We start from the raw sequence: 25305 nt of genomic DNA on the forward strand, positions 1-25305 counted from the left end.
TAGCAAATATTATCTACTAGCCTTGTTGTGGAATGGGAGCTATGTGAGGTAAACAGAGCACTGTCAATTTGTAGCCCCTCATCTAACAGATGGGAATCAAAGATCTTAGGAATTTGTCTGAAACTGGGACATAATTGCCACTTTTTGAGTTTTTTCTTAAAATTTTTTCTTTCAATTTTAAATTTTGACAGTTTAACATTTTGTGTTACTTAATTCAAGTGTAGATGTGTATACACTTAGATACTATTTTATTTTCTTAGAGATATTAATATCAGAAAATAATGGGATTCATGACAGTGATCATCGAGTAGGGAAGGAAAGGTATAGTGTCATGTGCGTGGTGTAAGTCAGTGAAGCAATGTTTACAACTGGATGCCAAATAATATGAAAGCCATGCAGCTTCTTTTACCACTGTTTGAACTCTTAGTGCTCCTGTAAACCCAACTCTGCCCTTTTCTTAGTCAAGGTGTTAGCTAAATTCCTGAAATGCTTTTATTTATTTCTTTGATCTCATTTTTTCCTGACTGCAAAGAAGCATGTTAATTATTGAAGAAATGAGGAAAACACGAAGATGCTCAGACAGAAGACAGGTTGCTTCACTTTGGGTCCTGCTTGTCCCTAGGGATAACTGCTCTTCACCTTTTATTTGCCCTTCATTGCCATTCTCTCCCTCTATGCTCATTCCATGTTGTAGATTCTGTTGTATGACTTGGGTGTTTTGCGAGATTTTAACCCCTGGTATTCTACCATGTGAGCATTTTCTACTTTATTTGATGATTTCCATTTTGTGTGTTTGGTTCATTTCTAATTTGTTGCTTTTATGTTGCAATTGCAAACACTGTGAATAGCCTTGAATTTACTTCATTGTATGGTTCTTATTATTGTACATTAGGATGATTTCCCACAAGTACAATTTCTTTATGAGGATTTAGCGTTTTGATTTACATGAAAGGCTTACGTTAATTTTTAAAAATTGTATTATGAAAATGAATATATACAGCAGAATATTATAATAGACCCCCACTTTTCTATTCCCAGATTTATTTCTAAAATGTAGATTTAATCTGACCTCTGAAAGGAATGCTTTCAAATAGTATATGCCTGTCTGTTTTAAAAAGCCATCTCCCTGGGCCGGTTTTGGGGCATAGAGGTTAAAATCTCTGCCTGCAACACCAGTATCCCTTAGGGGCTCCAGTTCATGTCCTGGCTGGTCCACTTCCTTACCAGCTCTCTGTTAATGCTCTGGGAAAAGCAGAAGATGGCCCAAGAGCTTGGGTCCTTGCCACCCACATGGGAGACGTGGATGAAGCTCCTGACTTCAGCTTGACCCGTCCTTGGCCGTTGCAGCCATCTGGGGCATGAACCAGCAGATGGAAAATCAATCTCTCTCTCTCTCTCTCTCTCTCTCTCTCTCTCTCTGTAACTCTGACTTTCAAAATAAATAAACAAATACATCTTTCAAAAAAGAAAAATCACCTCCCCTTTGATATATTTACTAGTACCTACCACGTATTTGGCTTTTTGCTGACCTTTTTTTACAGTTGTTTTCTCCTTTGTTGTTCATGTCATCTTTAAGGGTTATTTTGATTTCAACATGAAAAAACTAAGAATTGGATGTATTAGGAGGCACAGAGTTAATTAGGTGGTGGAACCTGGCTTCCAGCCGGGGTGATCAAGCTATCTTCATTTGTTAGTCCTGTCCTGGGTTAGTACTGAAAGTCCCACATCCTGGGAGACCAGGAGTCTTCCACAAGCCTGGACGGTTGCTCCGCCACAGCTGTGTAACATTCTAGGTATCCCATGTCCATGTTGAAAGCACAGAGGAGTTGATCACTCTTGGAGAAGCATGGATCATCCTTGATTCTATAGTGCTGGTGTCCACATAATAGTCACTATTTTATTTTTCAGATCTCTTCATGTGCTTGTGTGCAACGCAGCAGCTTTTGCTCTGCCCTGGAGCCTCACAAAGGATGGCCTGGAAACCACCTTCCAAGTGAATCACCTGGGGCACTTCTACCTTGTCCAGCTGCTTCAAGATGTTTTGTGCCGTTCGGCCCCTGCCCGCGTTGTTGTGGTGTCCTCTGAGTCTCATCGGTGGGTTCAGATTTGATTTTTTATTGCTTGTCCCTTTCCTTGCAACAGCCAATATTCCCCCAAGGGTCTCTTTCTGAAAATAATTATGATTCATCCTACTCTGAGAAGTGTGTATATACACAGCCTTGTTTACTTAATTTTTCTAGGGGTGTGTGTGTGTGTATGTGTGTGTGTGTGAGAGAGAGAAAGAGAGAGATTGTGGGGAATTGTTTGAGAGGTCTGTCTATAGCAATGTAGATTGTTTTTACAACTATGCTTCAAGCTCCTCATTGATTTTGCATAGAGATGGAATAATAATTGATTAAATCTGAATGGCATGACCTTTATTGATTTGTAATTCAACAACTTCAACATCTTACCAAGAAGAATGTGCAGTTATTCTAGCAGTAGAAACAATGCAATTAAAGACTGTGAGATGAAATCCAATTGTTTTATAATGAGAAATTAGGGAATTCAATGCAGACATTAGCTGTGTAATTGTAGAAAGGGAAGTACTGTAGTTAGAACATATTAGAAATCTGGCCATGCCTTTTTTGGTTAAAATTTCAATTAAAACATCAGATGGCACTTCTTTTCTATTACCATTAGGAGAATATTCAATTGACTTAAAAGACATTTGAAAATTTCATCGTATTTTCAGCATATTTGTTTCTAGAGTTGCATAAACAAGAATTTGTCTAAAGAGTAGTGCTCAGAAAATACAAAGGGCTTGCTGGGTGAGGCTGGATTTAGTAGTAGTTAGGGAGATTTCTCTTTCCCATCTTCTTGGTGTGAGGGTGATGTGGGGCGATTCTGTACTTAGAGTAGTTGGGAAAAAATAATGTGCAAAGGCCTATTTTTTCCCCCTTCTCCATCTTAAGTCCTGAAATGTTTTAGTGACCCAGAATGGAGCTTATTTTTTTAATCATACTTCCATAAAATGTAACCCCTGGGACTTGGAAGAGAGAGACCAGCCAAGGGTTAGCTTGAACCCTTTATCACTCCCAAACACAGGGGCTTATGGTATAAGTGACACATTGCAGATAGATTTACTTTTACCATTTTAAATTTATGACGGCTGAAATGAAAGGAAAATGCCAGTAATAATCCTCCCCCGTGTTAAAAGACATGAAACATCTAGTAATTAGGTGGTAACAAAATCTGGACAGCCTTATCTTTGCAAATCACACCAGGTTTGTGAAAGAAAGTGGAGTGGCCCTGTTCAGGATCGAGGGAGGCTACCGTGGGGGCAGGCAGGAGAGAGAGCTCTGGAAATAAATCTGCCAGCCCCAATCGTTTGCCAGATGTGGAGGGCACCACGGGATACGTTTAAATGAGCTGGTATTTAATGGGAGATTATGTCGAATTGTCAGCTGCTGGCTTCTCTTTGTAAATCTGTATCTCAAATGGTATTTCATGTGACGTCTTTGTTCTCTCTTGAACGACAGTGTAATTTGTGCCTACCTTGGAGATCTGAATCTGAATTTCATTTAAAAGATGAATTTGGAAGGGAAGGGCCTTGGCCTCCTGAAATTAGATCACATTTACTTTATAGACAAGGCCTTCCTGGAATGTGTTGTCCAGCCCACTCCTGGCTGGTGAGGGAATGATGGTTGTGTGCTCTCCAGTTATCCCTTACACGCTATTAAATGGTATTATTACCAAATGCTAATTCCCCCAGGCTTGCTTGCTTGTTGGCAGTTGCACATCGGCCCTGGGCACCGGGGAACAAGCGTGGATCCTTGGTTCACAGGCAGTGTGAGAAAGCACTTGCTCACTTCTCAAGGACCCAGAGCCTTAAATGAGGGTGTAAAATGCAAGTGTTGATATCTAATTACCTCCATAAACCTTCGCAGAATCTCTTCATTGGAGTCAAGACTCCCTGTTAGGGGAAAAATAAAGTCCTATGTTTGCAGAAAATACTGTACTAGACTGCCCGAGGCAAAACATTTATTAGCTTCCCATGTCTTCACTGTGTTTTAGTTACTTATCTGGAGCCTGAGCGAGTGAATTGTATCCCTGCATACCTAAAACACATCACATGGAAGTGGAAACTCGACTTTCTTACTGTGCATTGTGTTCGGATAATAATGAAAATAGCGGAGTGCTGGCTGCAGCTGTGTTGGGTGCCACATTGCAACCCACATGTGCAGCTGCACATACACAGTCACATAACCCCACACACAGTCGTACTGCGCAATCACACTACACACAAACACACACACACACACAGTTTCTGACACAAATTTTAGTGTTATTCCTTGAACATACTAGCTTTTGTCTACATATAATCCAGCTGAATTAGCTTAGTTAGTGAATTTAAAAAAATCCTCAGAGAAATGAAAGGGCAGAATATGTAGAAATACAAGACAGGAGTCTCCTCAATAACCAAATGTCAGCATCCAGAGCCGGCATGCTAATTAAGGGCTAATTCTATTGAAATTGTTATTTGGCTTTGTCAGTGTCTTACCTGGAAAATAGAAGAGCAGCCTTTGAAGAGTTGTGCTCCTGCGGCCTGAGCTTCAAGGTGAACACAGTAGTTTTTCAGAAAGTCCCTGCCTGGGTTTTCTGCCTAGGCAGAGGGCTCTGCTCCTTGGGGAGGGCTCTTGGCAGAGGAGGGGCCAGGTGGTTTGCAGCTAGTACTTTTCCATCTTAACAGCCTTCTGTAACCTGGTTCCATCTAATTTCTCACCTTTTTTTTTTCTTCAGTCTTGTTTATAGATTAGGACTAGGAAGAAGTGAGTCCTCTCCTAGAAGTTCAGTCTACCCCATGTCTCTCAGGCATGAAATCATTCTGCATCATCCTTAAAAATGAAAGCAGGGAACTCATTTTAACACTAGTAAGTGTACATGAAAATATTAATGAAGAATATAGAGAATTCCATTCAGGTAGCAAATATGTCTTTAAAGCATAACTTAAAACAAGGCTTTTTGTAATAAGGGCAACTTAGCCCTTGGTGTGTAATTCCATACCGAGGATACAGCTTCAGTTCTCTAATCCCATATGTAGTTCCTCCTCTGTGCCTGGCACTGTGCTAGTCAGCACACACAACTCGTGCTGTCTCTGCTTTCTGAAGCGTCATACTCTAGTATTGGAACCAGACGAGGAAATGATGTGCAGTCTGGTGTGGTAGCAATAGAGACACCAGTGTAAGACAAAACACAAACATGGCGTAGGTTGTTGTGCTGCTGGTCTTGGGGGCAGCAGGTCATTGGATACTGGGAATGATATCACAGCCTGGGTCCCAGAGAGTGGATACTTGTTTCCATGGAAACAGATCATTCCATCTGTGCTGCCAGGCTTCTTTGACTTTATCCCCTCACCCCCTAGGAAGTCCTTGGGACCTTTGAATATGGGATGGTTAGTTGGGGAGAGCTTCCTGGAAGAAATGGCTCCTGGGCTAGGTTGAGCTAACCATACATGCCACGAATGGGTTTCCAGCAGCAGATAAAGAGGAACAGAGGGTGGAAGCAGAGGATCTTAGTTGTATTTATCCCATGCTTCTCAGATATTGTGAAAGTCCTTGGAGTTCTTTTCTACCCTGAGTAGGTAGTTTACGAGTCACGAGTTCTCATTCCAATAGCCCCCTTCAGCGACAACTGTTTTCATAACACCTTATTAGTATTTTGAAATATTGTTGAGAAATAATGAGTTCCCTGCACAAATGTCTTTTTAATCCAGTGCAATAGGTTGACTATAGTATAAAGGAAAAACAAATGTGAAAGAAAATAGCACATGTTTGCACATGGAAATGCTCGGGCAGTGCTGCAGGAAAGATAATTGTGTGCCTAATCCATGCATAAATCACCTGGAGTGGGACACACACAAATACAGGTGTTAACAGGTGCGTGGTACTGCACACTCTAGTGCCACCAGCATTGAGCCAAGCCTCACCCTCCAAGCTAGCCCCGCCCAGTATGAAAGTGCGTTCAGTCTTCATTTCCTCCGGAAATTCAGTGGATGTCAAAGCTGTGTTCATATGTAAAACACAATTAGACTCTGTGTGCTCAGATAATTACATGCAGGGTTTTCATCTATGAGAATGTCCATTGGGGCAGTCTTCACTGAACAGGACCCAGCTGCATTGTAGGATGTTTACCATCCCCAGCTCCTGCTGGCAATCATTATTTTGACTAGAAAAATGCACCCATAAATTTTCAAATTTCCCACCAAGTTCTACTGCCTTAGACAATTAAGCTTGAAAGTCCAGGCTCTTCCTGTGGTTTAGAGACTTGGAAACAGTCAGCCAACGATTAGTTTGAGGGTCTCATTGCCATATCCTTGATGACTTCTCTGGCCATCGGCTTTGTTGATGACTTTAAAGCAGCAATGTCATTTAACACTAGAAATTGGATGTCACTGAGTCCTGTACAGGGGATATTTAATTTCCATTAAAACATGGACTTCTGCCCCTGCCGTGTTTTCTTGGTTTTAGCCCAGTGTGAATTGCTCAAATTAAGGAACAACAGGATTATTCTACAATTTTCATTTTACCATTTACTTTGTTTTCCATAGCTGTTTTCTAGCATGCTCGCATTATGCTTCCTTATTATCTAGTGTCCAGAGTTAATTTAATGAAGCAAAATACAACGTCTTTTCAAACAAAGATGAGACCATCTACAAAATTCCTTCATCTTGATCCAGTTATTTTTAATTTTTAGGATAGTTACTACCATGTTTTTTTTGTTTTTTTTTTTAAGGAAGGCAGAGAAAGAAAAGAAAGGAAACAAACAGCTGGTGTTTAACGACTTTGTCAGACCCAATTATAAAACATCAACCAGTTACTTTGATTTGCGAGCACCCCTGCCATGGGTGTACTTAAAAACATTAGGCTCTGCCAGAACTCATTTTGGCTTTGTTTACATTTATCTGTTAAATGTATAACACTATTGATGGCACCTCACCAAGGTTATAACCCCTTTATAATCATTAATTTTTAATCTGGAAAAGAGTCTTGGAGGCAGCAATGCTCATCTATATTTACTTGGATGCTGAAATGAAAATACACAGAACTGGAGCATTGGCTAAAATAATGCAGGAAAGCCCCGCCAAAGGTTAGGAATGTGATATTGTTCTGTTTCCAAAAGCAGCAGCACTTCATTGAAGATGCTTTTCCATTTAATATAATTATCCTCAAACTTCCTGTTGAAAAATATGTCTTGGGGGTAGGGAGGGATCTGCATGTGCCATGACCATGATGTTCATGAATGGGGGACATTTACTGAGTTTGTCTTTCTTTCCAATTAGTTGTACTGTTAAATCACCACTGACTATTTTTAAGGCAGACTGGCTGTATGCATGATTGAGGTTTTTGCTAGTCTGCCTAGTTTCTTCAGCTTTCTCATAACAATAAAAGACAATATGAGAATTACAGCTTGATTGTTGTATTTCCCGTATTTTAGGTTTACAGATATTAATGATTCCTCAGGAAAACTTGACTTTAGCCGCCTTTCTCCATCAAAAAATGACTATTGGGCCATGCTGGCGTACAACAGATCCAAACTCTGCAACATTCTGTTCTCCAATGAGCTACACCGCCGCCTCTCCCCTCGAGGTGTCACGTCGAATGCGGTGCATCCTGGGAACATGATGTACTCCTCCATCCATCGCGGCTGGTGGGTGTACACACTGCTGTTCACCTTGGCACGGCCCTTCACCAAGTCTATGGTAAGTAAACTTGGGTGCAGACATCTTCTGAATGCCTCTCAGAAAGCATCCTTGAGGGATCTACATGTGAGCACCTTTTTTGTTCTCTTATTTCCTGTTGTGGTGACTTTGGTCTTGATAATGACATCGCCAGGCCTATGAAAGCCACTGACTTTAAATTAAATCTGTTTCTCTAAGGGAGTCTTGGAAGATGGGGTTTTCCATATCGTGTTAAGAATGGCCAAGTATGTTGATGGAAGTGATGGTTTGTTTTCTTTGAATACAATTATCTATATATATTTGATTCAGAGACTCTGAACACCAATTTTTGGGGGCATAGTACTTGAAAACTGTGTTTTGTGTTAGTAGATGATCTGTGACTGTTGGGTTATCAGTACATGTGATTCTTTTGTTTTTGTTTAGAGTCTGGATTAATGTTCTAAATTCTTCTTTCACTGGGTATAAATCTTAGCTTGAGAATCCTCCATGGGCTAGAAGGGTGCTCCATTGTCGTGTCTAGGTTTGGATGTATTCACGAACGTGGTTGTGAAATTTTTGCTTTTCTGATGGTCATTTTCCTGCCACATCCAGAAACTTTGTCCATGAAAGCATTGTAGAAGGAAGCAGTTTGGATGAGAGAGATACACCATATACAGTGTATTTGCTAAGTTAACTGTTTTCAACCACAGGTCATTAAAAATGTTTGCTTATTAGTGGACATCAATATTCTAGTTGCCCAGACTCGACATCGACTCCACATTTGCCCCAAACAGATGGTTAGCTTTTACCAGTAGTGCAAGTCAAACCACCATCTTCTGGGTGATCTCAGAGTCTGAGCAGTCTGTTCTCCTGTATTCACACCCTCCCACTGAGCACCATCATGTTTGTGAGCAACTTTGGAGTCTACAAAATCTGTGACCTGCTTACAAAGATCTTACAAGTAAGTACATCTTTTATTTTAATAACTCAAGTGGTTCTTACACATAGTCCACAGGCATAGTCTCAGAAGTGACTACTTAAGACCTGAGGGAGATTATGGTGAATGGTTCTCCACACGGCCAGCTGGGCTTGATATCTAGAAAGTAGCTGAGGGAAATGTAGGTTTTCTGAAATTTCCTGTCACTGCTGATGATTTCCTAACAGTGGGCTCTGCACAAGGATTTCTTGGAGGTTGATTATTTCAGACACTCTCTTAGGTTTTTCAGTTTGTATGGTAGGAGGGATATAGCTTTCAGCTCATGGCCTTGCCATTTACATAGCTTTGGATGGCTTGCTCACACTTAGGATGGTAGGGAGGGGGTGGAGTATTCTTTCTTAGGTTCTGCTGACCCAAAATACAGTGCTACAGGTTGATGGGAGAGTTGGCAATAACAGGCATAACTTGGTTCATAATGGGTATAGAATGTGTATGGTGGTTGTAATCTCGTCCTCCAGCATGGTAACCACTGGCTGCGTATGACTGTTGAGTTCTCGAAATATGGCTAATACAACTACATAGCTGAATTCATATTTTATTTCATTGTAATTAATTTAAGTTTAAATAGGTGCATGTGCTTAGTTGCTGCCATATTAGAGAGCACAGTTGAATAATGTGCCTAGCACGATACCTGTTGGATAATGGGTGTGCAGTATTCCTTGATACAGTGGCTGTTATTTTTGTCGTTGTGGTAACTTGGTCTTACAAAGTATTCTCCAAAGTGCAGTTGCTGCTGGTAGGTGCAACAAATAGGGCCAAAGCAATCTCCTGGGAGTCTGGTGGGGCCGTACAGGATGGGTGGATGGCTCTGTCCACAGCCCCAAGGGCCCAGGGAAAGGGCTGCTGGAAAGGTGGAAAGGTGGAGGCCCCCAACCTGTGTGCCTGGCCGCCACGGTGTGAACCTCCGATGGGAAAACAGCGCCTGTAATGTGTCACACACGCACTTCTTTTTCAGATGAGCATAAAGATGAGGAAGATTATGAAATATGTAGCTAATTTAAAGCTAATTTAAATTCTTGGGAAAATCCTCAAATAATATCTGTCTATATTTGGGTTTTTGATGGTATTTATTTAGCCGTTAGGGTTCTATGTGACTCAGATGATGAATAAGCAAAGTGGAGACTTTGAACTGCCAAGCTTGCAGCCCATCACCCCTCTGTCATAAACATTTAGAACTCCCTGTTTTGGAAAGAATTCAGCTGGGTATGTGAGTTTAGGCCTGTGATAAATCCATATCACTAGCAGGAGAGACTTCAATGATTGGAAATGTCAGCCTCACGAAGTCTTCTCCATGTGGCTTGGCATTGGTTGTATTATGCTGAGGCATTTGTTTCCTGAACAGAGGGTACAGTACTGCCATTTTAGTGCGGATGTATTTCTGGACACCAGCCATGAGGCTGTGTCCTCATTCCCATCCACCATGCAGGTTGAAGTTCCAGATGCTGCTGCAGAGGCTGAGTGTGTACCCAGTCTCCCCATCACCAGTTGTCTGGTGCTTCCTTTGTGCTTTGTAGCCAGTTCTGCATTTCATCTTTGAGGATGCTGCTGGAGTATATGTTCCATTGTGTGAGGTCAGGGGAATGAGAAATACAAGCCAACTCTGTGCTTGGAAGCCCTGCCTTTTCCTCTCCGTTGTAGCTGCTCCCTTAAGTATTAAACAGCAGTATTCTAATATTCACGTCCCTTTTTTATTTGCTGTGACTTGCTGTGACTACGGTGATTTTAGTTACAGTAATTAGGTCACCCTTCATGGAGTCAGGCTATTTTAAGTGCCTCTTTAAGGAATATTGTTGCAGATCAGTAATTTTACAATTGGATGTTCTGTGCAACTTTATTAAATGTAATCTGTCTTTTAAATGTTGCTCTTTTACAGTTATACATTTCTAATTGTTGCTGTAAATGCATTATCACTTTGAAATTAATTAATTTTTCCATTTTGGCCGCCTGCAGTATAATAATCACTAATGAGAAACTCATAGGGATTAATTCTGAGCACAGCGACCTCTACTGGTGATATTCTGACTCTGCTGCCCTCTCTCTCCTGAGGTCAGAGGACAGGACAGGAGTCTTAGGGGGTCCTGGGAGAGAAGTGTTTTCCTCTGTTCCATACAATCTAAGATAAACCAGTAATAATGCGTAAACATAAAAATAGGGTTGTTTTTAATTTTGTTCAAAAAAGATGCAGTATTCTTCAAATAGCATCTCTCAAAACTTCCTAAGAGAAACTGAAGTTTGCAGAGAGCTTGCTTACAATGAGGTTCATCGTGTGTATATTAGGCAAGTGTGTTTGTTTTCCTATCTTTCCTGCTTTGTTTTATGCAGTTAAAATGCTCAAGTTATATTTTTCATATTTATACATTAATATGTGTTGTATGTTAGTATAAATAATATATTTATGCATACCTACTACTCCTTGAGACTTAATTTGCAAAACCAAGCATGGTGTCTAAGCTGTAGACAATGAGTGGTTTTCAAGAGCAATTTTGGCTCTTTTTGATTGTTAACTCTGGGCGATGCCATTAGGCTCTTCTCATGTTCCCAAGCCAGCGTAATGTGCCAGTTGAGGTCATATACCATGGTTTTTTTATGCCTTAGCAGGTGTGTTTTCATTTATTCTTCACAAAAGTTCCAAAGTATGAGAATCATTATCTTTGTTTTGCAGTTGAAAATCACAGAGGGGCTTAGACAGATTGTTCTAGAACATGGCATACTAGCCTTTAAATTTTCGCCATCTCTTCCAGGCCCATTTACTAAGTCAAACACAGCACCAGATCCCTGCCACATACATCTACTTGCACGGTTATGTTTCCTTTTAAAAAAATTTTTTGACAGCACCTTAATGAAATTAACTCCACTCTCTCCCTTTGCCCTGCACTTTTTTTTTTTTTCCACATGAGCTCTCAGCTCTGGTCCAAGCCAACCCTTTGTGGGTCCATTTGTAAATGTGAAGCTGAGCACTGTCACGTGCCTCTTAGGGTGTTTTGTGCAACCAAATATTTGTGTTGGCAGGTAACAGTAGAAAGAATATCATGTGCTTGGGTAGCAGGAGCTTAGCAGATGTTTTAGGGCACTGCAGTTTCAAATCATTGTGCATTAAAAAATGGTTCAACTGTACAGAACTTCTGAAATGATTGGGTAGCGTTTCCTGTGGCTGTGTCAAAGCCTGCCATTGTGCTGAGTTTTCACAGATGTGCAAGCTACCCCACTAATGGATGGGCCTGCAATGCCGGTCCAGTTGCAAAGTTATAAATTAGAAGCAGAAAAAGCACAGGATGTCATTCTTGTGACCTTCAGGAGAGCCAAGCCGGGTAATTCTGCCCTTGACTAACCCACTGCTGGGTGATTTATAGTTGTACGATTTAACACATAATGAAGGAGATAATAGATGTTGATTTGTTCTTGAAATTAGTATTTTAGAAAAATATTTCTCCTCCTTTCCTGCTTTAAATACCTGCAGCTGACTACACTGCAGATACCATCAAGGACAAGACCTGGTGTCTAAATCTTTATTGGTACATTGGCGTGTCACATACGGTGTGGAAGAGGGAGTAGCAGGGGTCTTGTTATGTTGGGAAGAGGAAATAGCAGTTTTCCAAGTGGAAATTTCAGCATATTCTCCACTAATCTAAGTATCTAGAGACTTCTGAGTGAGGGTCGAATGTGCTCCCTGGCTTGCTCTCGCCAGTCCAGATAGGCTGAAAAACCAGACTTGCAGGCCCCGTCTGTGGTTGCAGAACCGTTGAGTTTTCCTGCCTTGGCTCCTCTGAAGGGCCAGTGGCTCAGCTCCTCTTCTCCCTTGCTCGAACCCCCCCCCCCCCCGCCCCGTTCCCAACGTCCTCCTGACTCTGCAGGATGGGATGAGTGTTAATTCTGTCAGTTATCTCCCAGTTCGGCCCAGTTTAAAGTTTGCTGTGTTCACTTAGTCTAGAAGCCAGCAGCTATGGCAGGCTGGAAAACAGCACAGGGGTTGGAATCATTAGGTCTGTAGTCAAAACTAAGCTCCGCTCTCCTTGCTGGCCTGCCCCTCATTTTAGTGTTAGAATTTTGAAGTTATTTGACCCTTCTGAGGTTAATTTTCTACCTTCATTCAGATACTGTGAGCCGTAAGTTATTAACACTCACGTGAAAGTGGTTGCAGTGATAGAGCTTGGTTTTTTGTCACATATTCAAAAGCCCTTTGGAAGACTGCTGTCATGGATGTGTTTTGATATCCTATGTGCAGTTCATTGGTGATGGCCTTTGCTTTCCCCTCCTTCTTGCAAGATGGCTGCAGCTGTGCCAACTATTGCATCCTATATGATGAGATCTGAAAGCAGAATGGGAGGGTTTCTCTATGCATGTCTCCCTCCTTTTTTGAAGGAGAAAATTCTGTCTCAGAACTGTCATCCTGAGCTATCTTGCCCTCAGCTCACACAAAGATTAAGTGCTTGTCCATATCTAGGTGCAAGGCACTGGGCTGAGGGGTGCATTTTGAACCTCCAGGGCGGGAATCCAGTGCTGGTGGCAAGGAAAGGGATGGGGGTGATGGTTTTGGAGCAGGGGTGTACATCATGCCCTTGTGTGTCAAAAGTCTATTTCACGGAGTGCCTGGGAGAGTGAGAATTAAATGGAAAGCACCTGGCTTTATCTGGCCCCACCCAGTCGACCAGCCTCTCCTCAAGCCCCTCCCTGTGTAACGTGCTCTGTGCTTCCTCAGCGGGGGGTGGGGGGGGTGTTGAAGCATGCTGTTCCTCAGCCTGGAGCATGGCGTCTCTTCCTCGCCCTTCTCCTGCCCCGTCCCTCCTCCTCTTCTCTTGGTTACTTTCTGCTCATCCCTCCCGACTTGGTGCAGACTTCACCCCTCAAGGAAGCCTTTTTGGTCTCTGAGGATGGACCAAGGCTGTCTGCTCCGTGCTTTCATAGCAGCCAGGACCTAGAATTCTGTCTGAGCCCTGATGGCTCTCCGTAAGTGCGTGCTGAATGAATGAAGGGTCCCGGAATTTCTGCCTCATCACTTTTGACAAAAACTGTAATTGATAATGCAATTTCTGTGGTTGTATACTCAATGTCTGTCTCCTAGGTCCCTTCAGTAATTGCCCGGTGAATACTTACTTGTAAAGGAATAAGTGAAAAAACTCAGGTACTTAAGAACTTGTGGTCGTTAATATATTCCTTATGCTTAGTCTCTGAGTCTGCAGGTCAGGATGTGTAAGTGAAGAAATGCCGAGGCCAGTTGGCCGGCCAGCACCTGGGGAAGCTGGACCAGAACCCTAGACGCCAGACTCCTGGTCATGTGCCATTGTAGGAATCTCTCCAGAAGTGTGTTATGGAGGGAGATTAAGTAAGAACAAAGTGGCCAAGGGTCAGAGAGCCGGGAGAAGCTGCCGGGCTGGGCAGCTCAGAGACCAAACCCTGGCTCCCTCATGTCTGAATTTTTGGACCAGCTTCACAGCCTGATTGAGATGGTTGTGTGAAGTGGGGATGCCTGACCTACCTCGAGGGCCCATGTTGAGGCTTACAAGTCACCATGAACTAGTAGCACTGGTAATGAGCCAGACACTTATGGCCTTGACTGGTATTGTTATAGGCTTGTGATGAGAATCAAAGAGCATGAATGTTTGGCATTCAGAACAGGCTAGATAGTCGCACAACATGGTTAACAACATTAACATTTTTCCCTAGGAAAAACTATATATATTTACAAAACAGACTGTGATATTTTGATGTACGTGTGTTTTGTAAAATGATTATGATAATTTGTCTCATGACTATAACCGCCCCTCGATGTGTTTATCTTTCTTGTGTGTGGTGAGAGCATGTAAGATCTATTCTCTGTGCACTCTGCAGGTACAGAATACATTATTATTAAGTGTATTCACTGCATTGTACAGCGGCTCTCTAGAACTTACTTTTCCTGTCCAACTGAAACTGGGAGCCCTTTAACCAAAATCTTTGCCTTCACTGCCCTGGAAGGTACCAGCTTACTCTGTTTCTGCGAGCTCAGTTTTTTAAGATTCTGTCTAAGTGAGATTACATAGGATTCACCTTTCTGTGTCTAGCTTATTTCTTGAGGAAAAGATTGCTTCTCTTCCCATTGCATTTGTGAGAAAACTTCACAAATTTTGTGAAAAAAAAAATACAACTAAAAATGTGAGTTGATTTTTGTATAAAAGTATAATACATGAGAAACATGTATAATGAAAAATAAAGTATGAATTTCAAAAATCATTTTTGTACCAAATGAGCCCAGACCTTGCATTCCACATGCCATGAATTTTCTGAAGTTCCTCGTATAAGGGATGCCTGGTCTCTCGCTGAGGGCTTCGCGTCTTGGAAGACCCATGAATGCGCAGTATAAAAGTGGCATCTTGACGAGCCTAAGAAAGCCACGAGGCAGATTACAGGACCGTAAGTTGCACTAGATGGTCTTCGCTGGTGCATGTTTGAAGCCTTCTCAGCTGCTTGCCTTGCAGTCACCAACATACCTTAGCTTTGCGGGAGCATTGGTCGCTTTCTTGTTAAAAAACAGGAGGCAAATATGGCTGGCCTTATGATAGAGGCTTTATTTTTCCTTCCTTGCTGTATAGCTTTTTCAGTCTGCCTAGGCCTTTGTTCCTGAATGAGCGCCCGAGAGGGGGAAAAGTGACTATCTGGCCTTAATGTGTGTGACAAATTATTTAATGAACATTTAGCCCAGATTTGAAAGTCCCCTGGTTTTATCTCCCTGTTCCCTTTCTTCTATGTTCCCGCTGGCATATTGGTAATGTGCTGCCTCTCAAGAACGCTCTCCCTGGCTCTTTCATTCCTTGTCTTTTTCAGCGAGTGCTGCCTTCTTTGATCCTCCCCCTTTGCAGTTTCCTTTTCTCCAATTTCGTACTTCTTTCCAGTGAGTCTTGGCCACAGAGCGGTTCAGATAGTGGAGGTCGGTGTGATTGAGCGGGTGCCAGGAGTGTGTGTTGCCCCAGGAGGATGTTTCTGGAATGTCTCTTCTAGGAATGCTGATTTGCACGTAGCTCACTGGACATGTTGACTTTTCCCCTTGAGGTGTAAGGTGCTGTTTTTCCAGTGAAAAAAAAAGAAGACTGCAACTCGGATTGTTCAGAAACTGACCCTCTTCCCTTTCTCATTACACTAAGATAAAAGAATACTTGATCTGAGTTCCCACGCCAGGTGCCATGCTCATAGGCCTGCTTGTTTGTCTCTTGTTTGATTTAATGGAATTTTAAAGTTTGTTCTAATTAAACAGTAGTATGTCTGAGCAAGTCACTTATCTTCTCTGACCTCAGTTTTCTCATCTGTATAATGAGTCAGTTAACTAAAATCAGCTATCCCATGGGTAACAGGACACTTTAATTTTAAAGGAAATAAAGGCAGACCAACACAGACTTGCTAATAACTTCATATTCTGTCAGCTGTGGATGAAAAAAAAAAATCCCTATCACCATTGACTGTCACTATCATTTAAAAAAAGAATGGACATTTTAATGCCACAAATTGTATGCAGGACACAATTGTCAGACAAAACTGAATGCCTTTGACTTCAGGGGTAACTCTTAACAGTGTAGCCTCTGCTGGAAGTGATGGGCTGGCACTTGGGAAAGTGGAGCCTGGAAGAACCTGTTTTAGTTACAGAATTCTTCTGTGCATTTTCTGGGTCCCAGGTTACAAACCCACAGGAAAGCCAGCTGCACCTCAGTGAGTTGACCAGCGAGCTAGATAAGCCTTCTGTGAAATGCAGATCCACACAGTGCAGTGAAGGGAAGGGGAACGATACCAAATTGAACCAGGGCATGTGCTGACCTAGAGTAGAGAGTTTGTGTTTCACAAGCCATTATTTCAGCCAGGTCCCCTTTGTAAATGTGATATCTCATCTAATTCGAAAAGCACTGGGGGCATGCATGTGCAAAGGGGGGGGGATGTCACAGGAGCAGGACTCTTTATGAATAAATTCATATGTGGACCACGAAAAGCTTGATGCAGGTTCCTTCTGATGTGTATTCACTCATCCATTCAAAAAATGCTGAGCATCTGCCACGTGCCAAGTACGCTGTTAATGACAGGATGTCCTCATGAGGACCCTGCGGTGGGGAGGCAGGCGATCAGCACAGAAATGAGGGAAGGTGGCATTCAGACTTGAGGTTGAGATGTACCTCTAATGTGAGTAATTTTGCCCCACCAATTTGTCTTCAAAGAAAGAAGTAATATGATTATCTGCAGTTAGAAAACTAAACTAATAAGGAAATAGCTTTTCTACTGCTTCTCATGAGCTGTTCTTTACTTTGCTTGGGAAACTGTGCTGGGTAATTCGGCAAAAACAGTCAAAAGTATGGCCATTTGTACATGGACGGATAAGATCTTATTTTGTATCTGATGGTAGATACTGACAACAAAATAGAAAAATGGATGGTATTAATATTTTTGCTCCCTTGGTGTGTTGAGAAGGTAATGGTAGGGAATACCTATTCAACCATTTAGTAAACTATGACTTCAATGTAAAATGGTCATTGAGTGAATATACCACAGTTGAGACTACTGGAGAGGGTTGTATAATCTACAAAGTATTTTTCATATCTTATAGAGGAAGTATAGAAACATTACGGGTTTTGGAATAAGGAGCCCTGGGTTCAGATGCTGAATCTTGCCTCCTGGCTGCCCTGTGCCCTTGGTCATCTTCCTGATGTTTCTAATCCTCACTTGCCTTTGCTTGAAACATGAGCTGCTGCCCAGCTCAGACGATAGCTGCAAGGACTGAGGACAGAGGCTAGGAAAGTACTTGGAAGCATTTCTGGCACATCCTAAGAACTCAGGAAATGCCAGCAGGTATTATTATTGGTGTGGTGATTTTACTCTTATTATGATTGATATTATAATTAGTCATCATTGCCTTATAGAATTAATTATGGTGATTTATTTTCTACACTCCTTGGTGCTCATTGATTGTGGTGCCGGGTTTATACTCAATTCTAGATGCATCACACTATGCCTTCTGCTTCCCTTGCTATGCTGGGAGGTCGCGATGGCAGAATGTCTTATTTATTCTTCTGTGTATCCTGTGCAGTACAGTGCATGGCAGAATGTTCGTTCGTCAGGAATGTTTGAGTCATATCTTCCTTTCTGAACCAAACATCCATAGTATTTGATCTTCTAAATGTCTGGCCCAGTCAGGTTTGCTGTGTAGCCTTGAAGGGGGCGTAGACAGATGGATTTTCCAAGTTTCCCAAGGAAACTGGAAGCATAGTGCTGTACATTGACTCCCATGTCAATGATAATGTCAATATTTTAATACTGTGACAATCAGTTGTTTCTTAAGCATTTATTATATATTAGTACTTCTCTGTGAAGCAACTTACTTCATCATCATGAGAGTTGTGGAAGTTTAAGAAAATTGTTCCCTTTATTTTACAGACAAGGAACCTGAATTTCAGAGTAAATTAAATTGTGTTAGATCAGTGGTAAGGGTTGTCAAGAGAGTAAAATTGAATCTGGATTTACCAGGAGCAGAAGTGATTTTGTAATTACTTCAGCTGTACACATATATACATAGGTATCTATGCACACACAGGCATAACTCTTCTTTCTACTGTTGCACCAGAAAGTAATTGTAACAGGTTAGAAATGAATGAGAGTAAAAGGAAGTGCAAAAGTAAACATTTACTTGAGGAAAAAAAAATCATGCAAGGTTATATTTCCTAAACCTGTGCCATTGTTACTGGGGTACTGGAATGGGGTTGCCTGGGAGAAAATAAAGTTGACTGGCTGGCGCCGTGGCTCACTAGGCTAATCCTCCGCCTTGCGGCGCCAGCACACTGGGTTCTAGTCCTGGTCGGGGCGCCGGATTCTGTCCCGGTTGCCCCTCTTCCAGGCCAGCTCTCTGCTGTGGCCTGGGAGTGCAGTGGAGGATGGCCCAAGTGCTGGGCCCTGCACCCCATGGGAGACCAGGAGAAGCACCTGGCTCCTGGCTTCGGATCAGCGCAGTGCTCCAGCCACAGCGTGCCGGCCGCGGCGGCCATTGGAGGGTGAACCAGCGGCAAAGGAAGAGCTTTCTCTCTGTCTCTCTCTCTCACTGTCCACTCTGCCTGTCAGAAAATAAATAAATAAAGTTGGCTTTGGGCTACACCCAGTGGGGGAAGCAGGACAAATTATGAAGCTCTAGAATGGATGGCCTTGCTCGTCACCTGCCCCTAGTCCCTCCGCGTCAGTTTACTGACCTGTGGTCCCCTGGGCTCATTTTTGAGCCCAACAGAGGGGCCACAACAATGGATTAGTAAGCTGAGCAAACTGGAAAGGCAGAAATGAATTATAACTGCAGGCATTAGTTCTATATCTCTTCATAACAAATGACCCCACAACACAGATTTATGTTGTCAGGGTTCTGGGGCTTAGCTGGGTTTTCTGCTGTAAGATCTCGCAAGCAGCAGTGAGTGTCAGTCGGGCGCCGCTTCCAAGCCTACAGGGCTGTCTGAGGGACTTCGTTCCTTGTGACCCAGTGGACTGCAGACTCTGCTTCGCTGCTGGTGTGGGTTCCTTCCCCCTCAGTCCCCTCCAGCCTGGCTGCTGGCTTTGCAGAGCGTGAGGCCAAGAAGGAGACGGAGTCCACGAGTCCTTTGTGAACAAGGCACAAAAGTGACATCTCATGGCCTTCCCCACATTCTGCTGTTAGAGACCAGTCTGGGTGTGACCCTTGTTCACAGGTTTCAGAGCGAAGTGAGGAAGTGAGGACGTGGAGGCTGGGATCACCAGGGCTGTCTCAGAGGCTGCCTGTTAGACTCTACAGGATGAGTTTGGCTTTGTATTTGGTGCCTTTTGGTGAGCTCCTTGGTGGCAGATTTGCTTGTGGGTCTTGACAGTATTTCTTGGTCTGAAGCTGTAGCGTGTGTATTGAGGGTTTTTCCTTGCCCTTTCGTTTGCATCCTGTCTGCATTCTTCTCATCTTCCCCCCTTCTGGGCTGAGGGAGGTACTGGATGTACCCGTCTTTACTTTATATATATACATTTCTGCCTCATCATGGGAAGATAAGATTTAGCCCTTTAATAAGAAGCTTATGAAAAGAATAAAGAAACAAGTAGCTCATGTTTCTGAAAGTCAAGTATTTGTTTTCATGCTGCTTTAGTTGAGGGGGCCCTTGTTAATCGATGGCTCAAATTATCTTTTGAAGAAATGTATGTTGCTGAGATTAGAGTTCCAAAGTTAGCCTGGGACCCTGAACTTCTTTTCAACCATAAACCTAGGTAAAGCTCAGCCGTCATTTCAAAGCTCTTGTAGCATATTGTATAAGCTCAGGGTTTGTTGTTGCGTTATTTTATTTATTTATTTATTTTGGTAAGTAGGAAGCTAGAAAAGGAAAAATCCCATAGCTTTTATTGATAGTGATTTTCAGGGCTGAAAATGTGTCATAAAGGCAGCTCTGTTGAAATACACAATAAGATACCTTATTTGGTAACATTTAAGTTTTCCCTGTGAAATATTGGGCTCCTATACAGAGCAGAGGCATTTTGCTTCTGCGCTTACCACCTTGTGTAGACTTTGTACCACTTTAAACATTGGGTTTCCTATAATGAGGTCTCTTTAATCATTTACATTTTGAAAAAAAAAAAAGAAAGTGAAATATCCTTTAGGAAGCCAAAGTAATCTATGAGAATATATGGTGTTTGTTCAGCTGGATACCTTATTTATTTGAAGTACTAAGAGAAATCTCTTCTGACTGCTCAAAAAAGAGAAGAATAAACAGTAAGAGTGTCCAAGTAATCTGAGCTAGAAAGTTCCTTCTTTCAGAGAAAAGTTATAAAAAGTATATTTGCTACATCCAAAAAAAATACTGGATATCAACTACTGCGACCTGCATAATGTTTTTATAGTATTCTTAGTCTCTTAAGGAAAAAAGACCTGTAAAATCTGGGAACTTTAATATTTTTTGATATTTTAATATTTTTAGGCTGCTGAACACAATATTTCTGTATCTTCTTCTTAGAACATAATGTCTCTTGTTGACTTTTGTGTGTGCTGTGTGTCATTTGTCTCTTTGTTGATTCTGTAGAACCATAAGACTAAGTAATGAAATTAGCGTGACTCAAATCTCAATATTAACCCTGAGCAGATTTCCTATAAGGAAGGCATTAAGAAGATGTTTAAAAGTAAAAAAAAAAAAATAACATATTTCATATGAATTAGATTCTGGAGTATACCCAATAATGAAAATAATACCGGGTTTTTTTTTTTTTCTTCTTTCTGTTGTCTCTATTCCAAGCATTAGCAATGGGCAGGAATAGTTCTTGCAGATGAAAACTAGAGTGAACACACTAGACTCCCTATCCTTAATCTGGAAGGATCTTTCCTGTGGTGTGATTTGCTTTCCTCTTCAATTTAAGCTTGTTATATTATATCTTCCAGTGTTACTTTGTCTCATTGCCAGAATAAAGGCTATATTGGGTTGCTGTTTGAACCCAGAGTTGAGACCTTTTTCATTCAAAGTCAAAGTAAAAAAAAAAAAAAAAAAAAAAACTGAACTCAACTTTGCCAAGTCTATCTGACCATCAGCAAACCACAATACTTGTCTGTACTGCAAAGATTTGATACACAATTGGAGGTTCCTGAGATTTTTGACTGCATAAGTTTGCATTCAGTAAGACCAGAGCAGAAAGAAAATGAATCATAACATCAACAACACTGCAAGTGTAAGTGGACATTTTGTGCCAACTCCATTTCGTGTGTCAACTCCTTTATTCTCAGCAGTTGGGTTGCAGAAGGATACAGTGTGATGCTGCAGGACGCTGCCTAGGCTTCGGTATTGAAAACACCAGGCTCCTAAGGCGTCACAGCACTTCCTTCAAGTGACGCTGTAATCATGGGCTAACTCTCCAGGCTTCATTCAGATTGTCTCTTTCTCTGTAAAATGGAGAAAATAGTTTCCGTATCTTTGGATTGTTGGTAAATTAAGGCAGCACTCAAACCTTCGGCAATTAGTAGACATCTAAGAAATGTTAGTTTCTTCGCATCCTGCACATGATGTGAACTTTTCTGAATTGCCACTGATTTTGAAGGCTGTGCTGACAGTGATAGTCAGAGATATTATCTACTGCATGACCCGCAACACATGGAGCTATGCCACTTCAGGCAAGAGGCATCCTTCCATACCACCTTCTCAGGAGAACCTCAAAGGAGCTGCCACAATTTCTCCTATTTGATAATGAAATCATAATGTAATATTTTTTGTTTTTGGAACTCAGTCCAAATCCAACCTTTTCCATTTTTAAGCCATACTATTGGTTCTTATTAGCATGACAGCTTCAAGTTTTAGTGATTCTCATATATTCTAGTCACCTTGTTCTCTGCTTTTCTTTCTCTTTGCATCTTCATTATTATTTGAGAGGTAGACACACACACACACACACACACACACAGACTGAGAGGAGCAGACATACAGCTAGAGAGCTTCAGTCCACTGGTTCACTCCCCAAATGTCCCTTGCTGGAGCTGGGCTGGGGCTAGAGCAAAGAGCCAGAGACAAAGTCCAGGTCTTCCATTTTGGTGGCAGGGATGCAGTTACTTGAAGTGTTTGTGTTAATAGGGAGCTGGAATCAGGAGCCAGAGTCATGACTTGAACTCAGGTACTTCAACATGGAATGTGAGCATATTAACTTGTGGGCCCTAAGCTCACCCTGCTTGCTTGTCTTTAAGTCACCTTACATCTCGTTTTTGAAACTAGGTCAACTTTGAATTAATGAAGTGAAAAGGCTGAAAGTACAGATATGTTCTCTAGCATCTCCAAATCATACATCAAAATTAATTTTATCTTGGACTATACTTTTGGGTGCATCTCTGTATTGTCCATGCTCAACAAGAGTTCAAAGAACACCCTTGGGAAAAAATGGATATTTTAATGAAGCCATCCTTTCTTCAGAATTTTAGAAACTTTTTCTTCACTGTTTTCTTCATATGATTCACATGATGCTAGTTATTGACTTGCTGTCAAGTAGTGTCCCAACTGTCCAGACAGTAAGCCTTTTAACCAGATACATATGTGTTTTGTGTGTATATATACATGTAATTACAGTTATTCAAGGTCCTGTGTATATTCTTTTTCCAGTTTTTTCTTTCAGTTCCTCTGCAGTTGCTTTTTCCCTGTTGTTTTCCAGTTAGAACTTAAATACAACTTTGTGAAAAATTTCTTATTCAGTTCCTTTAAGATGGTTTCTGAAGACAGAAAGAAAACCTAGCAATGGCATTGTGAATAGATGAATGCATACAGTAAGTACTCAATAAATTGGTTTGTGTTTGTTTAAGTTATGTCCCACAGGTAGGCACGTGCTCTTGGAAAAGCTGCTGAAGGTAAGGAGAGATAAAGCCATTGGAGCCCTGCCACTTCCATCTTCAGGATTTTTTTTTACTCGATGTTTATGAATAAAACATTTTAATCATAACTACATCAACACTGATAAGATTTTTTTCTTGGAATTTTAACACAGGGTGAATTCCATAAGTCAATTACATACTTCATTCCAGTTTTGAAACAGTGCAAAAAAAGCTAAATTATGCTTTTTCTTTTTAAAAATTTGATTGAAATTCTTTTCACCAATGCTAGTTAGTCCTCATATAATTTATAACGAAAATTCTAGTCATATTTTCTACACACAGCAAATTGTACACATTTTTCATTGTGAATTTTTTTCTGTCAATTGTTTGCACCAAGTTTATAGTTTTCAATTGGGTGAATCAGTTTCACCAGTTGGTAATTAATTTGACAGAGGATCAATTTTAATTTCTTGACTGATAGCCAAGAAATTCCTCAGCAAGTCCACTTCAGGGTTTTGATCTGTCTTATTTGTCCAGGGTTGGTCTCTGTGAATGTGGCTAAGCAGATGTTCATACCTGCAGTGCTTAGAATGACTGTGAAAGTCTTGCCCTCTTTGTGTTGTAGTAGGCAAATAGCAAATGACAGATCAGGATGTCCTGGGTTTTTCACACATTTTCTATTTCTAAAGAATTTTATATTATAACCCAGTCCATGTTTATTTATGCGTATTTATATATGTGCCTGTGTGTGTTATAGATATGTCTGTATATATGTGAAACAAGGTTTTATGAAACATTGTTCTTAACTACTGTCTTTGTCTTGATGGTGTTTTATTTTTATTTTATTTTATTTTATTTTTTTACAGGCAGAGTGGACAGTGAGAGAGAGAGAGAGACAGAGAGAAAGCTCTTCCTTTGCCGCTGGTTCACCCTCCAATGGCCGCCGCGGCTGGCGCGCTGCGGCCAGCACATCGCGCTGATCCAAAGCCAGGAACCAGGTGCTTTTCCTGGTCTCCCATGTGGGTGCAGGGCCCAAGGACTTGGGCCATCCTCCACTGCACTCCCGGGCCATAGCAGAGAGCTGGCCTGGAAGAGGGTATTTTATTTTTTAAAAAATAATTAGTTATTTGAAAGAGTTACAGAGAGAGAAGAGGAGAGGAGAGGAAGAGAGGAGAGGAAGAGAGGAGAGGAAGAGAGGAGAAGAGAGGAGAGACAGAACTTCCATTTTCTGGTTTACTCTCCGAATGGCTGCAACAGCTAGGGCTGAGCCAGACCAAAGCCAGGAACCAGGAGCTTCTTCCAGATCTCCCAGATGGGTGTAGGGGCCTAAGTACTTGGGCCATCTTCTGGGGCTTTCCCATGTGCATTAGCAGGGAGCTGGTCCAGAAGCAGAGCAGTCAGGACTGGAATCGTCGCCCATATGGAGTACTGGCACTGCAAATGCAGCTTAATCTTCTGCGCCACAGCACCAACCCCTGAATTTGATATTTTAAAGGGCTGGTTGTGATCCAGTGTCAATACCCACTACTCATTTCACTGCCTACTTTACCATAATCTTTCATTTGAAAATTACTGTTCTGGAGCTATTTAGTCTGCTCTCATTTGATAAATGTTCTTTGAGTGCCTCATATGTCAGGTGCTGACTTAATGGGTAGCAAATGAGAAAATTAGCAAAGTATTATCAATGTTGAATGGGCACCTACCTTCAAAAGGATAGAAATGTCAAGAATGTTAGGGTGAGTTGAGATGAGTACCAGTGGGAGATGATACTTCTATCTTGGGGCTAGACATAAGAGTATTCAGATAAGGTCTTACAATGGAGCCAACCAACATTGCTACTGAGTCTTTTTAGAATTTAGGGATCAGTGCTGTGTTGTTGTAGGTTAAGCATCCACCTGTGGCACTGACATCCCCATTTGGGAACCAGTGTGAGTCCTAGCTGCTCTACTTCCAATCCGGCTCCCTGCCAACTCACCTGGGAAAGCAACAAAAGGTTGCCCAAGTACTTGGGTCCCTGCACTCATGTGGGAGACTTGGAAGAAGCTCCTGACTGCTGGCCACCTTGGGTCATTGGGGCTGTTTAGGGAGTGGACCAGCAACTGGAAGATCTCTATCTTTCTGCCTTTCAAATAATAAATATTTTTAAAAGAATTGATTATATAGACACAAAAAAGAGGGAATTTTCATTATTTTTTGCATCAAAAAAAGGCTGAAACTTGGACTAGAGATAAATTTAGGGGATGTTAAAACACTAAATACTTTTAAAAACTTGAAAAACTATAGTAATCATTATAGAAAAAATTTCCAATTTTTAATCACGACAGAATCAGTATAATAGCA

At 41.6% G+C, this 25305-nt stretch overlaps 1 protein-coding gene and 2 long non-coding RNA genes across 15 annotated transcripts in view; 1 reads left to right on the top strand and 2 right to left on the bottom strand.

The window, feature by feature from the left end:
- LOC103348528 (uncharacterized) overlaps positions 1-4873 on the bottom strand; it is a 43329-nt gene extending 38456 nt beyond the window's left edge. Inside the window, exon 1 of the long non-coding RNA XR_016225498.1 lies at positions 4544-4873. This is a non-coding gene — a long non-coding RNA (uncharacterized LOC103348528). The remainder of the gene's footprint in view (positions 1-4543) is intronic.
- WWOX (WW domain containing oxidoreductase) overlaps positions 1-25305 on the top strand; it is a 1024395-nt gene that overhangs the window by 326080 nt on the left and 673010 nt on the right. For all 12 annotated transcript variants that reach the window (XM_089320578.1, XM_002711692.6, XM_089320572.1 and 9 more), the window contains 2 exons: positions 1909-2094; positions 7477-7741. In XM_089320578.1, coding sequence (XP_089176704.1) covers positions 1909-2094; positions 7477-7741 — 451 coding nt within the window. The remainder of the gene's footprint in view (positions 1-1908; positions 2095-7476; positions 7742-25305) is intronic.
- The window catches only part of LOC103348527 (uncharacterized), a 32210-nt gene continuing 13697 nt past the window's right edge, over positions 6793-25305 (bottom strand). For both annotated transcript variants that reach the window (XR_516885.5, XR_001793464.4), the window contains exon 4: positions 6793-21558. This is a non-coding gene — a long non-coding RNA (uncharacterized LOC103348527). The remainder of the gene's footprint in view (positions 21559-25305) is intronic.

Source organism: Oryctolagus cuniculus, chromosome 18 (assembly GCF_051225735.1).
Source record: "Oryctolagus cuniculus isolate XC-2025 breed Fujian yellow rabbit chromosome 18, ASM5122573v1, whole genome shotgun sequence".
In the NCBI taxonomy this organism is placed as follows: Eukaryota; Metazoa; Chordata; class Mammalia; order Lagomorpha; family Leporidae; genus Oryctolagus; species Oryctolagus cuniculus.